The sequence below is a fragment of the Gigantopelta aegis genome, chromosome 3 (assembly GCF_016097555.1).
Source record: "Gigantopelta aegis isolate Gae_Host chromosome 3, Gae_host_genome, whole genome shotgun sequence".
In the NCBI taxonomy this organism is placed as follows: domain Eukaryota; kingdom Metazoa; phylum Mollusca; class Gastropoda; order Neomphalida; family Peltospiridae; genus Gigantopelta; species Gigantopelta aegis.
This window is the reverse complement of record NC_054701.1, coordinates 21,080,319-21,094,920: the sequence shown is the minus strand read 5'-3', so window position 1 is coordinate 21,094,920 and position 14,602 is coordinate 21,080,319. Positions and strand designations below refer to the sequence as shown.

Sequence of the window (14,602 nt, the reverse complement as noted above, 5' to 3'; positions counted from 1 at the left end):
GTGTGTGTGTGTGTGTGTGTGTGTGTGTGTGGAGTTTTTATTTGCTTTTCAACGGGAAGAAAAACAACGCATATCCTAGCCACCTGTAGCAAAGATGACGGTGTCGTGTGGGTGGGGGATCAAATGCCTTTCAATGTTTGAGGCAGCGCATTAAAAAATTTCTTCTCTTTTATAAAAACAAAATATGAATCCGACCCTTTCCCCATTCCTAATTCAAGATTTCCTGATAGCCAAGTTTCCTTTCAAGACAGGTTTCCTTTGTTTTGCCCCAGCATTGAGTAAACACATTTGTGTTATAAGCTTGGCTATATTTTGAACAAATCGTGTTCATTTTATACTGATTATAGAATTAGTAGGCGTATACAGGTAGACACAAGGAACCATGGTAGCACTCGCATATGTACCTAGAAAGCACCAACAGCTCTTTACAAAATGTAACAGACGTATACTCATAGTCATAGACGAATGATTGGAAACCTAAATTTGGAAATATATATGTAGAAAATTACTTAAGAAAACAAACGTCAGATTTAAATACACAGATTAAAAAACAACCCATTGTATACATATACATGATGATATGTACTTCCAGATGACAATGATGGTTAAAATGCTAATACATTAAATTTTTATGATAGGCAGTATTGACTGAATAAACAACACACATTTCAATATGTAAGTGTACGAAATTTAATGCCTGCAGTTGTAAAGTATCCATACAGTAGACAAACAAAAACAATATCTAACACAACATATTCAGGAAAGTAAATACTAACAGTAACAATTTCTATATATGCATGTTCTAACAAACCATAAAGAAATAAATCTAGAAAGAGAACATTCTGAAAATTAGATAGATTTGTTGCTGGGTTGCACAGATACAAATACAAAATATAAAAGTTGTAAATGATGTTCGAATTCAGTTGGGAGAGGGGGGGGGGGGGGGGGTGGTGACCGCAATTAGTGAAGACGGCGGTACAGCGGTAGGATGATAGGTACCCCCCGAAAGTGACCATTATTCCTTTTTACATCTCCACCTGGCTATTTTAAGCTAATAATGGCTGGACCGTCCCACCAATGGATGACATGTGCGCATTTCGTGCTTGAAATTCCATTAATGTGATATCTTAGGATTTACTTTCACCTCCATCGAAATATCGATACCAGTCACTGAGTATGAATATTTCCTATATAACATTATAAACATTGGTACACTAAAGATATAGGGGATACATGTGGTACTTTTTAGATATTAAATGCTACTTTGACTGTTGAAAGAGAAAGCTTTAATTGTTATAAAACACACACTTTAAGCAGCAACTGCATGTAACAAGATACATACTATTATATGTACATCAAACTATGTATATATATATATATATATATATATATATATATATATATATATATATATATATATATATATATATACACGAACAGTCAAATAAGTATATACATACGTAGTGAAATGAGCATCATAGGAAACGATTTTTTAGTAATACCGTAACACGCATTCATTACAAATTATTTTAATTTCAACTATACTTTTCTAGGCAAACAATTCAGTTAACTAGGCTATCTGTCCATGACAGAGGTACAGTTTTAAACAGTTAATGAGGCATACGTCTGTGAATGAATACAAATCTCCGTTGTGCTGTAAGTTCAGCCTGAGACTGAAACACAGGACCTACCAACCCCAAAACAGACGATTACAGATGGCTGCACTAGCATACAGTTTTGTTCATGTCTAGGCCAAGTCGACTGGCGTCTGGTTTCGAGTCTTTGCTTTCTGCATTAAGACTCAACGATGTTTTAGAACGCACTGGCGCCTGGGAATCCGCCATATTCTGATCTGGACGTGGCGGAAGAATACCTTTAGACTCCCAAAAGTCTGCGATTTGTAAGAGGTAGTCCCTTCCATAGTGTGCCAACTGATTGACGTATGAGGGTTTGCCTATTAAACGAGAGAAAAACACCCTTTTATATCAGTTCTGCTGAATATATTCTACTTGGCTGCATGTCAGCAGGAGCGATCATAAATAATTCATAACCAGATATACATTTTAGATCAACAAAAAATACAAAGCCTCCAATTAGAACTGTCTTTCAGTTTCGATCTCTGCATGTCAGCCTGTATTTCTTCCTTTCTCCCTCTGCCCCTATCTTTCGTTCTCTTTAACTCTCAGTCTTTCTTTTTGTTTTGTAACTGTTCTCTGTTTGACTCTTTCCCTATGAATCTCAATTACTCTCTCTTTCTCTGACGACGTTCCCCTACACTCTCTCTCTGTGACTTTCCCTTTCTGTCTGTCTCTCTGTCTGTCTGTCTGTCTCTCTCTCTCTCTCTCTCTCTCTCTCTCTCTCTCTCTCTCTCTCTCTCTCTCTCTCTCTCTCTCTCTCTCTCTCTCTCTCTCTCTCTCTCTCTCTCTCTCTCTCTCTGACTCTCTACCTTGTTTGTGTAGCAGTAGATCCATGTACTTCTTATCCTTATACAGCTCCTCCAGCAGTTTCCTCAGCCTCCATTCGTCCATGGACAAGACATCTACATGTCTGGATCTGCTCGTGTATCTTATCGGCGCCTTGGACACGTTCACGTCTCTCTTGGACACAAACGTTATTGGAGCGGTCGGATTTCTAACTGGCACAGGATGATATGGACTCGGCACCATCTCAACCAGATTCTAAAAAACAAATATTTCAAAACGAAATTTCTTTATGAAGAGTGGCTGGATGTAAAGAAAGAAAAAAAAAGGTTTATTTAACGACGCACTCACATTTTATTTACGGTTATATGGCGTCGGACACATGGTAAAGGAACACACAGATATTGAGAGAGGAAACCCGCTGTCGCCACTTCATGGGCTACTCTTTCCGATTAACAGCAAGGAATCTTTTATATGCACCATCCCACAGACAGGGTAGTACATACCACGGCCTTTGATATACCAGTCGTGGTGCACTAGCTGGTATATCAAAGGCCGTGGTATGTGCTATCCTGTCTGTGGGATGGTACATGTAAAAGACTCAGTGGTACAGTGTGCTCGCTTGATGCGCAGTCGGTCTGGGATCGATCACCGTCGGTGGGCCCATTGGGCTATTTCTCGTTCCAGCCAGTGCACCACGACTGGTATGTCAAAGGCCGTGGTATGTGTTGTCCTGTCTGTGGGATGGTGCATATAAAAGATACATTGCTGCTAATCGAAAAGAGTAGCTCATGAAATGGTGACAGCGGGTTTCCTCTCTCAATATCTGTGTGGTCCTTAACCATATGTCCGACGCCATATAACTGTAAATAAAATGTTTTGAGTGCCTCGTTAAATAAAACATTTCTTTCCTTCAAATCTCTTGGTTATCCCCGATGAATGTGGCTGCTGATGTATTCTACAAATGGACTTTAATTACATCAATGTTATACCAGGTCAGCATGAATGCTTCCTCTCATTTCAACTTAGTTTTCGTGCTTATATCCAATTAAGGTTCAAGCACGCTGTCCTGGGCACACACCTCAGCTATCTGGGCTGTCTGTCCAGGACAGTGGGTTAGTTGTTAGTGGTTAGTTAGTGTGAGAGAGAGAGAGAGAGAGAGAGAGAGAGAGAGAGAGAGAGAGAGAGAGAGAGAGAGAGAGAGAGAGAGAGAGAGAGAGAAGAGGGTGTAGTGGTCTTACACCTACTCATTGAGTTGTTAAAACTCGCTCTGGGTGGGAGCCGGTATCGGGCTGCGAACCCTGTACCTACCAGCCTAATGTCCGATGGCTTAAGCACGACGCCACTGAGGCCGGTTGGATGCTTTAACAATAAGATAAATTATCAACTTACTCCAATGTAGATAATCAAATCTAGAAAAATTGGTTCTGAATCTAGTATAAACTTAAAATGCACTTCACGAGAGCAACTAAGTGATTATTTACAAACAAAACAAAATTTGATCTGGAGACCTAAAGATATGTTTAACAAGCTTGTTGTTATGTATAAATAAGAACAGAAGACACAATAGTGACAAGAAATTTAATTATGTATTTGGTAAAGTTTTTCTTCAAATTTAAATAAAATTTTGCATAAAACTACAAATGTGTTTAAAATACAACTTAGCACCCAATAAATATGTCAAAATGACAATAAAATATCAAGTTCGTTTCAAATTTTAGTTTTTCGAATTTCATACATGAAAAAGTTACTATATTAATAGAAATTAACCAAACATTGGCACATGTTATTTTTAAAGTTCAGATTGCCTAGATATAGTACCATATGTAAGAGCAGTTGTATATGGCAAGTAAAATACCATGTAAAAGAAATTATTCAAATCTTTACAGCATGAAGTATAGGCCAAAACCAACTTTTCCTCAGTGCTAACTTTGATTCAAACTTCAGAGCCATGTACAATGATTATTATCAAGGTCAAGGTCATTGTGAACTCCATTGTCGAGTGACGGCTAATTAATCAAGTTTAATTAAAGTAAATGACAAAATCATGATATGTTTTATTATGCACTGAATACTAGTATGTGATATAGGGTGTATACTACCATCAAACAGACGACAATAGTAACACATGTGGCTAAAACTCCTACCTACCGTGTATTAATCGACATAAACACCACGGATATAAATACTACCACTCCTCACGCTTAAAGTGATTCAGAAAAAATGGGTGTGAAGCTGCTCATTTCAGAGATAATGGGTAGCATTTATGACTACACTAGTTTCGCATAAAATTTGAGTACTTGTTTTTACAGGTACCCCATACATGTTCCAAGCACAAAACTGCTTGACACGGTGGTACTAGATAAAATAAAATGCATACATTTTTTTGCCCAGATGAAAGTAATTTTTTTACAACCAACAGACTCAAATTTATAACCAATCTCAGGACTTGTGGTGTTAACGTCTCGATCAAAAGTTGGGCGCACCTCGAACTTTGACCCAGCCGGAAGTTATTTGGTTTAGTACTACCTATAACTGCCCTTACCTGTGTATTATCAACATGTTTTACAAAGCGTCTCTCGGGTCCACCATTATAGTCCGTCTTGAACCAGTGAATATGACCTAGAATGAATGAATGAATGAATGAATGTTTAACGACACCCCAGCACGAAAAATACATCCGCTATTGGGTGTCAAACTTTGATAAATGCAAAAATAATGTGATGGTAAACATCAAGTTAAAAATTCAACAGTTAAATAAAAACACAGTGTAAAGAACTGTGCAAAAAATACAAATATCACAGATAAATCAAATTAAAACTTAGAGAAAAAGTCAGTATCATGTAAAAATTGTAATAAAAGAAACTGTAATATAAGTTCTGGATTAAATCGAAATGATTCCAACACATTTCTTTGTCCAGATATATCTATTCCAGTTTCTTTGAGATGTAGCGTACCGTCAGAGTACACTGACAGTGCACACACTGAGGTGGAGGATCTTTCTTCAAAATAAATGAATGAGTCAAGTAAGTGTGATTGATGCGAGCACGACACAAGCCTATTTCATCCTTCCTGCACAGGAGGACTGCCACTCTCCCAAGACTGGCTTGATAGCATGACGTTTTTTTGCAACCGCACCGTCCCACTCATGTTGCCAAATCGAAATGATAAATTGGTTGATACTATGTTTAAAATCATTATACGGTACATCAACCCCGGCATGAGGCAAATCCAAAGCAGATTTGGCAGCAGAATCTGCCTTTTCATTACCCTTGATACCAACATGGCTAGGCACTCAACAAAATACAATGTCTTTATTGGCAATGGATAAAAAGACACACGTTCGTATCAACATCCCAATTAAGGGATGATCCAGTTTCATATTGTGTAAAGCTTGGAGACACGAAAGTGAGTCGGTAAAAATAATAAATTTGGATGCAATCGAGTTCTTCTTGATTTCTTCTAAGGCTCTAATGACTGCCCAAATTTCAGCAGTAAGATTGAAGCTGAGTCAGGCAATCGCATGGAAAGTATTGTGTCTGATGGTAAAACTGAAGCACAAGCCACAGAAGTCCCATCCCGTGATCCGTCTGTATAAACAGGAATGTGATCACGGTACTTGTCTTGAATTTCCATGAAAAATTGCTTGTACACAACAGCATCTGTACGACCTTTCTTCAGATGCGAAAGATGAAACACAATATTAGGTGGTGAAATGGACCAAGGTGGTAAAACAAAATATGAACGAGTTTCCAAAGTGTCCGCTAAATCAATGTTGGAAGTCGACCAAGAAACCCCAACCAAACGCTGGATGCTAAGACCAAATGCACATGACCTAAAAGTAAAGTATAGTAACGTTGTAATACATAAAGACTATAATAAAACTTATAAACGTAGTAATCCGGCCCGGGGGAACGATGTCTTGAGGGGTGGGGTGGGGGTCGGTGGCAAAATATCTAGCAAATGGGTCACAGCCTCTAGTGGGGGAGGCACAAGCCATATTTTTTAAATTTATTTATATAGAGTAGAACAAAAAAAACCGTACATTTTCGTCTTCGCGGGGGGGCCTCTTTCATATTAAACTGACAAGCAAATATTTTGTAAATATCTATTTAGAAAATATTTACTTGTCTATTTAATATGTAAGAAATAATCGATGAAAATCATTTTTATTCTATTTCCGACAGTACTATAGTCTTGTGATGTGATGTTCCAGGTTTGTAATGTGATGTTCTAGTTTTGTAATGTGATGTTCTAGTTTTGTAATGTTTTGTTCTAGTTTTGTAATTTTCTTCCAGTTTCGGAATGTGATGTTCTAGTTTTGTAATGTGTTGTTCAGGTTTTGTGCTGTTCTCATTAATCATTTTGTTTTGCCTGGTGCCATCTTTGACCAAACGACTTTTCCCCCGTAAGATAAGTCTTTCATGCCAGCATTTTATCGTTTATTGTTTGCTAATCACTTACTTTTCTGAGCTCGGTTTATAAATATTTTATCTTTCTCGAGACCATCGGCTAATATAGTAGACTGATCAGAAACTGTGAGACCCGGATTTGGATGTGATGTAGATCGTGGCGCTAATGATGGTAGGATTGATCCTGACATGGGAGGCAACCCACTATTTGATGACAATGGAGACAATGCGTCTGCAGATTCACTGTATTCATCAACGAAAACAACTTTTGACTGAAATATACGATAAATGCAGAAGAACAGTAGTTAATTTACATGAAATATACAGCTATAAACCACAAGTTACTCTTACTGGGTATACTGGCTGTAAGGATTGAAATCAAAAAAGGATCTCCAGAATTTCAAAAGCATTATCACGCCATTTTGTACATTCTATTGTTTATCTTAATGAAATTTTGTTTTGTTTAACGACACCACTAGAGCACATTGATTTATTAATCATCGGCTATTGGATGTCTAACATTTGATAATTTTAACACATAATTTTACATTTTCCCATTAGTAGCAAGGGATCTTTGATATGCACCATCCCACAGACAGGATAGCACATACCATAGCCTTTCATATATGAATTGTGGTGCACTGGCGGGAACGAAAAATAGCCCACGTTTTACCACTGGGCTACGTCCAGTCCCCATTACTTATTTTAGATGCAGTCGTTTATCTGGGTCGCGTAAATGTGATTTAACACGCTATTAAAGGTCAAATAACGCGAGACGGTGTGTCTACTGTTCACCGTTTTAAACATGTCAGAAGATGTTTCAAATATCAAACCAATTTATAGATATTTAACATTGTTACTGGAAGACGATATGGCAGCTTTCACCAGAATGTGGGGCTATCAAAAATGTAATGCGTGGGAAAACAAAATTGATATAGAATACGTTGCCTCACCTTTCCCTGGTTAGTGTTTATCATGGCTGATCCGCCAGACCCCTTTGATGATCCGCCACCACCAATAGCTGATCCGCTGGACACGTCTGTTGATCCGCCACCGCCAATAGCTGATCCGCCGGACACGTTTGTTGATCCGCCACCACCAATAGCTGATCCGCCAGACCCATTTGTTGATCCGCCACCACCAATAGCTGATCTATCACCACCCCTGGTTGATCCGCGACCACCCCTGGTTGATTCGCCACCACCCATGGTTGAGCCTCTATCACCACTGGTTGATCCGCCACCGCCATTGGTCAAACCAAAAAGTCTTTCAGTTAAAAGACGACGTATAGCTGAGCGAACTCGCGCCTTGTCCTATACATTAAATACAATTTAACCGAATTAAATACAATTTAACCGAATAAAAACATGTCCTATATAAGTATATTAACTAACTAATAACGTATCCCATATAAATAAATGAAATACAATTTAACTGAAAAATACTTGTCCCATATAAGTATATTGAATAGCCTACAGTTTAACTGGGAAAAACTTGTCCTATAGAAATATGTGAAATACAATTTATTAATAACTGAATAAAAACAATCGTATAGATATATATGAAATATATATTAACTAAAACAATACCAACCTTGTTCTATATTAACATAAGAAAAACAATTTCACTGAAAAACCTTTCCTAAAAAAACAAATACAATTACATGTATATATAATTTGAAAATATTAATGTGAAGACTTTACTGACATAAACGTACGGGACAGGTGGCGAGTGGTGGGGGTGGTGGGGGTGGTGTGGGTGGTGGGGGTCCACTGCTCCTCTAGTCCTGGAGCAAAACCTCACATTCGGGCACAAATCATCGGGCAAAATGTGCTAACTTGAGACCATTTTACTATGTATTGCAATCATTCTACCCTAAAAAGTAGTTGTAATCCACGTAATGATTCGTTTACAGCCTTATATAGCTGTTTGGTAGTAATGCTATCAAGATTCGGATATTTTTGTTTAATTCGGGCAAAAGCCAGCATGCCCCCTACACAAATGGGAGCCCGTACGCCTATGTTTACTGAGAACAGAACAGCTAAACGTGTATTTAAAATGTTTAACATTTTAAAAAATGGTTCTAATTACAAATATTAAAGCAAAAGTTACCTTTCTGAGTTCTGCGTCATTTGTACTGCGTTGAGCGAGTCTGGTTTTAGATTCAGCATCGCTGTCAGGGAACGTCTGTAACAAAGAAATTTGATAGAGTCAGAACAATAGATAACCCAATCGGCCTACGGGCCGGAGATAATCTCATTGGTGCAAGAGAAGATTGCATTAAGTACTGTGTGATTTTCTGAAAATATCGGTTATCCCAACCAAACCCAGTTTTATTCACATGGATCCTCGCTTCGGAGTAAAGACATGCATAATCTACTATCTTGGCGTTACATTTCATTTTACTTTATTTCCGTGCTTATATCCAATTAAAGTTCAGGCACGCTAGCCTGGACACACGTGTATATGGGCTGTCTGTCCAACATATAGGTTAATGGTTTGCTAGGTGTTTGAACAGTGGTCTTGCACCTTTAACGTAAGCCATTAAATTTCAGTTTCAAATAAAACTGACACTGGGATGCGAACCCTCTACTTACCAGGCTCAACACCGATTGCTAAATAACTATTACAACAATTCGAAGCGACACTACTTTAGATACCAGGTTTATGTAGACGAACGTTGACAGTATATTAACTCGACATCAATACTGACAATAGACAACAATTTATTATCTGAAGAACCCACATTCACATGGCATGTTAGTGATTTATTCTATTCACATTCAATAGATTATACGTTTTTACACTGTTAGTTATTATATCAAATCTGATACATACAACAAAGAGTAACATATTTGTATATACTTACACGCCATATATATATATATATATATATATATATATATATATATATAGATAGATAGATATAGGTATATAAATACTATAACCATTTTCCTTTATACTACTAACAAGAAGCAACTTCGACTACTACAGTTTTGAACTCAATCTGTTATACTAATGTTAGCGGCACCACATACATGCTCAAAGCAAAAGAGAACCTGATAATAGATCGTGTCAAATTACAGAAATGTACTAGCCAAATGAAGCAACACTTTCAAAAATGGTAGGCATGGCAGTATTTAATGCTGTATTTAAATGTAGAATTATGAACTGGTGAGATGCTGTTTGGTAAACTGCTATCTTAATAATTACGATATACTGCATAACGTTGAAGCAGGCACCGCTGTTTAAAAGGAGCGATCACCCTGGATCCCTATCACTATCTTGAGACTGGGTCATGGATAGTAATCTTTAGCTCCCCTTAGCATGTGAATACTAAAAATATAGTACAACAAAAGGATTAAATATCAATGCTCAGTGGGAATATCGTAAATGGCTTGCCATAAACTGAGTTAGGAGATAAATTAATCACTCCCCTCAATTAGGGTTTCACGACGAGGCACGAAGAAGCCGCCGAGACCGGCAAACATAGCACAAACTGTCTCACCACTGAGCTATCTGAGGCTGACTTTATGGCTGGACTGGTTGGTTTCTTTCCTGGAAAATGCCCAGAATTGTGAAAAGAGATTTGTCAAGTTTAGAGTACTGTTTGATGACACAGTATTCTAATAACTACTCTAGAAAACTATTTTCTTCTTTGATTATGGATTACCACCAGGTATAAGTTATGTCTTTCTCTCCACAGACGAAATAACACTTACCATGACTCTTGGTATATCAGTTATGAAGCATTTGTTGGAATAGAAAATAACCACGTGGGTCAACTCAGGTGAGCACTCTTCCACGGAGCTACATAAAGTTCCGTAAAATGTTGAACAGTGAAATTAATGTTTGTTTCAAAACTAAGCGAGAATCATACCAATAATGTATAGTTTCTCACCACTGAACTATCCGAGGCTGACTTCATAGCTGGACTGATCGATTTCTTTGGGCAAGAATCTCCATAATCCTGAAATTACCATTTGTTTCGCATTTTCAGTAACTAATAAAATCTACACAAGAAGTTGATGTGTTGTGGATGTAGATCAGTGCTAATTTTAAGAAAGTGTTACGCTATCCGTACCAAGATTTTCTTTTTAAAATGTAGCAACAATTTACTGAACACCACCATCAGTGTACTCTAACTATCATAATTACCATGAAAATGTTACTCGTTCAGTTGCTAATAAATACCAACATAAGAACAACTGATGTGTCGTGGATGTAAAACAATGCAAACTTTAAAGGGATATTCCTGAGTTTGCTGCAATTTTTAAGATGTTACGACTAACAGAGACTTTTTGACGATTGTAATTACATATCAAATATATTTTTCTGCATAACATATTAGTGGCTGTATATTAAACGTCTTTCTGATCTTTCTAATATTTGTACAAAATCGAGTTTGGGCTTGTTACAAATATTAAGAAGACCAGAAATACATTGAATATACAGATACTGATATTCTGAAGAAGAAAATTTATTTGATATGTAAGTTTAATCGTAGAAATATTTTATTAGTCGGAAACATTTTACAATGCAGCAAACTCACGAATGTCCCTTTAAGAGTCCTAAAAGGCATGTCCTGAGTTTGCAGCCATTGTAAGAGGTTTCCGTCTAACAGCCTTTGTGGCGGCTAAAAGTACATATTAAATACATTTTGTTGTTTAGAATATCACTCTTTATATATTCAATGTGATTGCGCTCGTGTGCTAATATCTTTTTACAGTGTCTTTCCATTTTACTTCATAATATTGTAGTTTTTTTCCTATACGCACGAAATTATTGGAAGGTAAAATCTGATTTGAGCTACTACGAACATTAAGCCAACACCAAGCTTCTTGCGCATACAGATATTGTAAACAGAAAGGTATCTTTAATATGTCATTTGTTAGTTATAAACATGTTACAATGATAGCAAACTCAGAATGGAGCCTTTAAGCTATATGTACTATGATGTACTTTAAAACGTATAGCAATTGTGTACTGTGTTGAAATTATCAATGTCAAGTGTATCGAAGACCATCACCAGTCTGCTGTAACGAATGTTGCTAACGGCCAATTAGTTAATGCAATAATTTAAAAAAAACAAAAACAAAAACAGTGTCATTTGGCAGGATCCAAACCTACTGCACAGACTCGCACAGCATTTGGCAGGATCCAAACCTACTGCACAGACTCGCACAGCATTTGGCAGGATCCAAACCTACTGCACAGACTCGCACAGCATTTGACAGGATCCAAACCTACTGCACAGACTCGCACAACATTTGGCAGGATCCAAACCTACTGCACAGACTCGCACAGCATTTGGCAGGATCCAAACCTACTGCACAGACTCGCACAGCATTTGGCAGGATCCAAATCTACTGCACAGACTCGCACAGCAGTTGGCAGTCCAGAGGCCTAAATCACAAAGCTATCTTAAACAACATCACATCGACAAAAACGTTGTTCGTATAGAGGGCAGCCACTCCCGATGAAATCCTTTACTGGAAAACATTCTTCCTGCACCGTTCAAAGAGGACTGCCACTATCAGACTAGTCTACTAAATCAGAACTAGCACATTAGAATATATATATAACTGTGATGACATGCATTCTTCTTGCATTACACTGCTAGATCGCACAGCTGTGACTGTGTAGTGAATTGAGTCTCCAGACATGAACCGATCGGTCACAGGGATACCCACACAAATGAAAGTTCAACTAACTAAAGTTAAACAACCGGTTATAAAGTTGTGTACTGGTTTATAATTTTTATTTTTACTCAGCATCATGTGTTATGCGAATATCACTTTCAGAATACCATCATACTACCCATTATCACAATACATTATTAAGTTTTTAATGATTAAGAATGGAAAAAAAAACAACGTAAAAAGTATTCACTTTATTTGCAATGACTTTAAAATAAAGTATTTATTCTGTATATATTTATCCACAAGTGTTTTACTATACGTCGGCTTGCTAATTACGATATTCTTATGTTGATGGAAACGTTCTAAACTAAAATACACCGGAAATGACCAAGTGCCATAATGGTACATATACTACATATTATAAATGTATGTACTTATGTATTAAGACATTTTGATTTAGTTTTCACTTTGTTTGTATGTACGATACTGTATTGGACAATTCATGTATACCCATCTGCATGGGCTATGAGAGACTGGGAAAAGTTTAAAAAACAAACAAACTGCAACTCTTAATTATCTATGATGCAGTTATTATTTCAACAATAAAATATTTACCTCGATGTCCTTAAAAGTTTCCTTTTCCGAATCCTTGTCATTTTCAGACCCGTCTGTACGTCTTTCTGAATCTTCCACATCACGGCCATACAGCAGTTCATCTAACAAGTCCAGTCCCTACAAAAGACGATGTATAGACAAGGTTACCAGACTGGTACACAATGTATTATATCAGCAAGCAGACCCCAGAGAACACTTACAATACAAATACCCTTACATATTAAAGACATACGCTATACGTAGTTTCAGTGAGGGTTAGGTGGGTTGGTGCATGGGATGGTCAATTGGAAGTCGTTTTCCTGGACCCGATTTACGTCGATTGTGCCCTGAATGTAGTGTTTTTACTGTTGAACTATTTTAAGAACATGTTAGTAGTGAAGTCATAGAATTATTATTCAGTCAGACCGTTTGCCCTTGAAACATCAGTATTAGGCTTTACGACACAAGACGTTTGTTTTGTTTAACGACACCACTAGAACACAATGATTTATTAATCATCTGCTATTGGATGTCAAACATATGGTCATTTTTGACAGTCATAGAGAGGAAACCCGCTACATTTTTTCATTAGTAGCAAGGGATCTTTTATATGCACCATCCCACAGACAGGATAGTACATACCACGGCCTTTGATATACCAGTCGTGGTGCACTGGCTAGAACGAGCTTTAAGACACAGACAGACTGTCATTTTCACTTTGTTAAACCATTTGCTTGAGCTTGTCATGTACAAACTAAACAAGCCTTTAACTATCCAGGTTGCTATGGTGAATAAGCGCAATCATTTTACTAATAGATACATTTTCTAAGAACAAAATCCTTTATATTTAAACACATCTTGAAATGTCTGTTCTGGAATCTTAAAACACTTGAATTAACTTACACGTTTTGAGGAAAATTACCATAAACTTGAAACGCCCTCCCGCCCGATTAAAACTAACATTCAAGCACATACGAAAAGCTCGACAGCTGTTGCTTTAGTGGCAGGGTCGTCCCAAAACCCCTCATCTTCAAACCGTCTGTTCATGGTCATCTTGTATTCGTATTCCTTCATGAAAGGTGTTTTACGTCCCTCGTTAGATGAGCTATCTTCATTAAAATCATCGGCCAGATTTGTTTTCCGTTTCTTCTTCAGTTCAGATTTTAAAATCTCTTTGGTCGTGTTCTGTTTTTCTGGATGAAATCGTCGTTCCTTATCATTCCTTGTCATTATTGATTTTGTTTGAAGTAAAGGATTATGACTCTAAAAGAGAAACAGCATAAAGTGTTTGACTTACTGCGTTTATTGCAGCGCTGCCTGAACAAAGCATAATAAAGATTCTGGAATAACAGAACATGAATTTTCAAATTTGAGATAAATTATATTATTATTGTCCACAATTTAGCATTTGATATCCGATATGCAACAAGGTACAGCAAATATGAAATCGACTTTTTTTTAAATTTCCATGTCTCTGTGGTTGATGGAAGATAATACAATCATATATCATAAATAAAATAGCAAAATACACGCA

At 37.2% G+C, this 14,602-nt stretch overlaps 1 protein-coding gene across 1 annotated transcript; it reads right to left on the bottom strand.

Annotated features, from left to right (window-relative positions):
• Positions 1-1,475: 1,475 nt before the first annotated feature.
• On the bottom strand, positions 1,476-14,298 carry LOC121368547. The gene is made up of 9 exons (XM_041493283.1): positions 14,044-14,298; positions 13,090-13,206; positions 10,734-10,802; positions 8,945-9,019; positions 7,786-8,145; positions 6,885-7,104; positions 4,966-5,042; positions 2,447-2,678; positions 1,476-1,954 (listed from the first exon to the last, which is right to left on the bottom strand). The coding sequence occupies exons 1-9, from the start codon at positions 14,296-14,298 to the stop codon at positions 1,725-1,727; spliced, it is 1,635 nt and encodes a 544-aa protein (XP_041349217.1). The 3' UTR covers positions 1,476-1,724.
• Between the last annotated feature and the right edge of the window lie 304 nt (positions 14,299-14,602).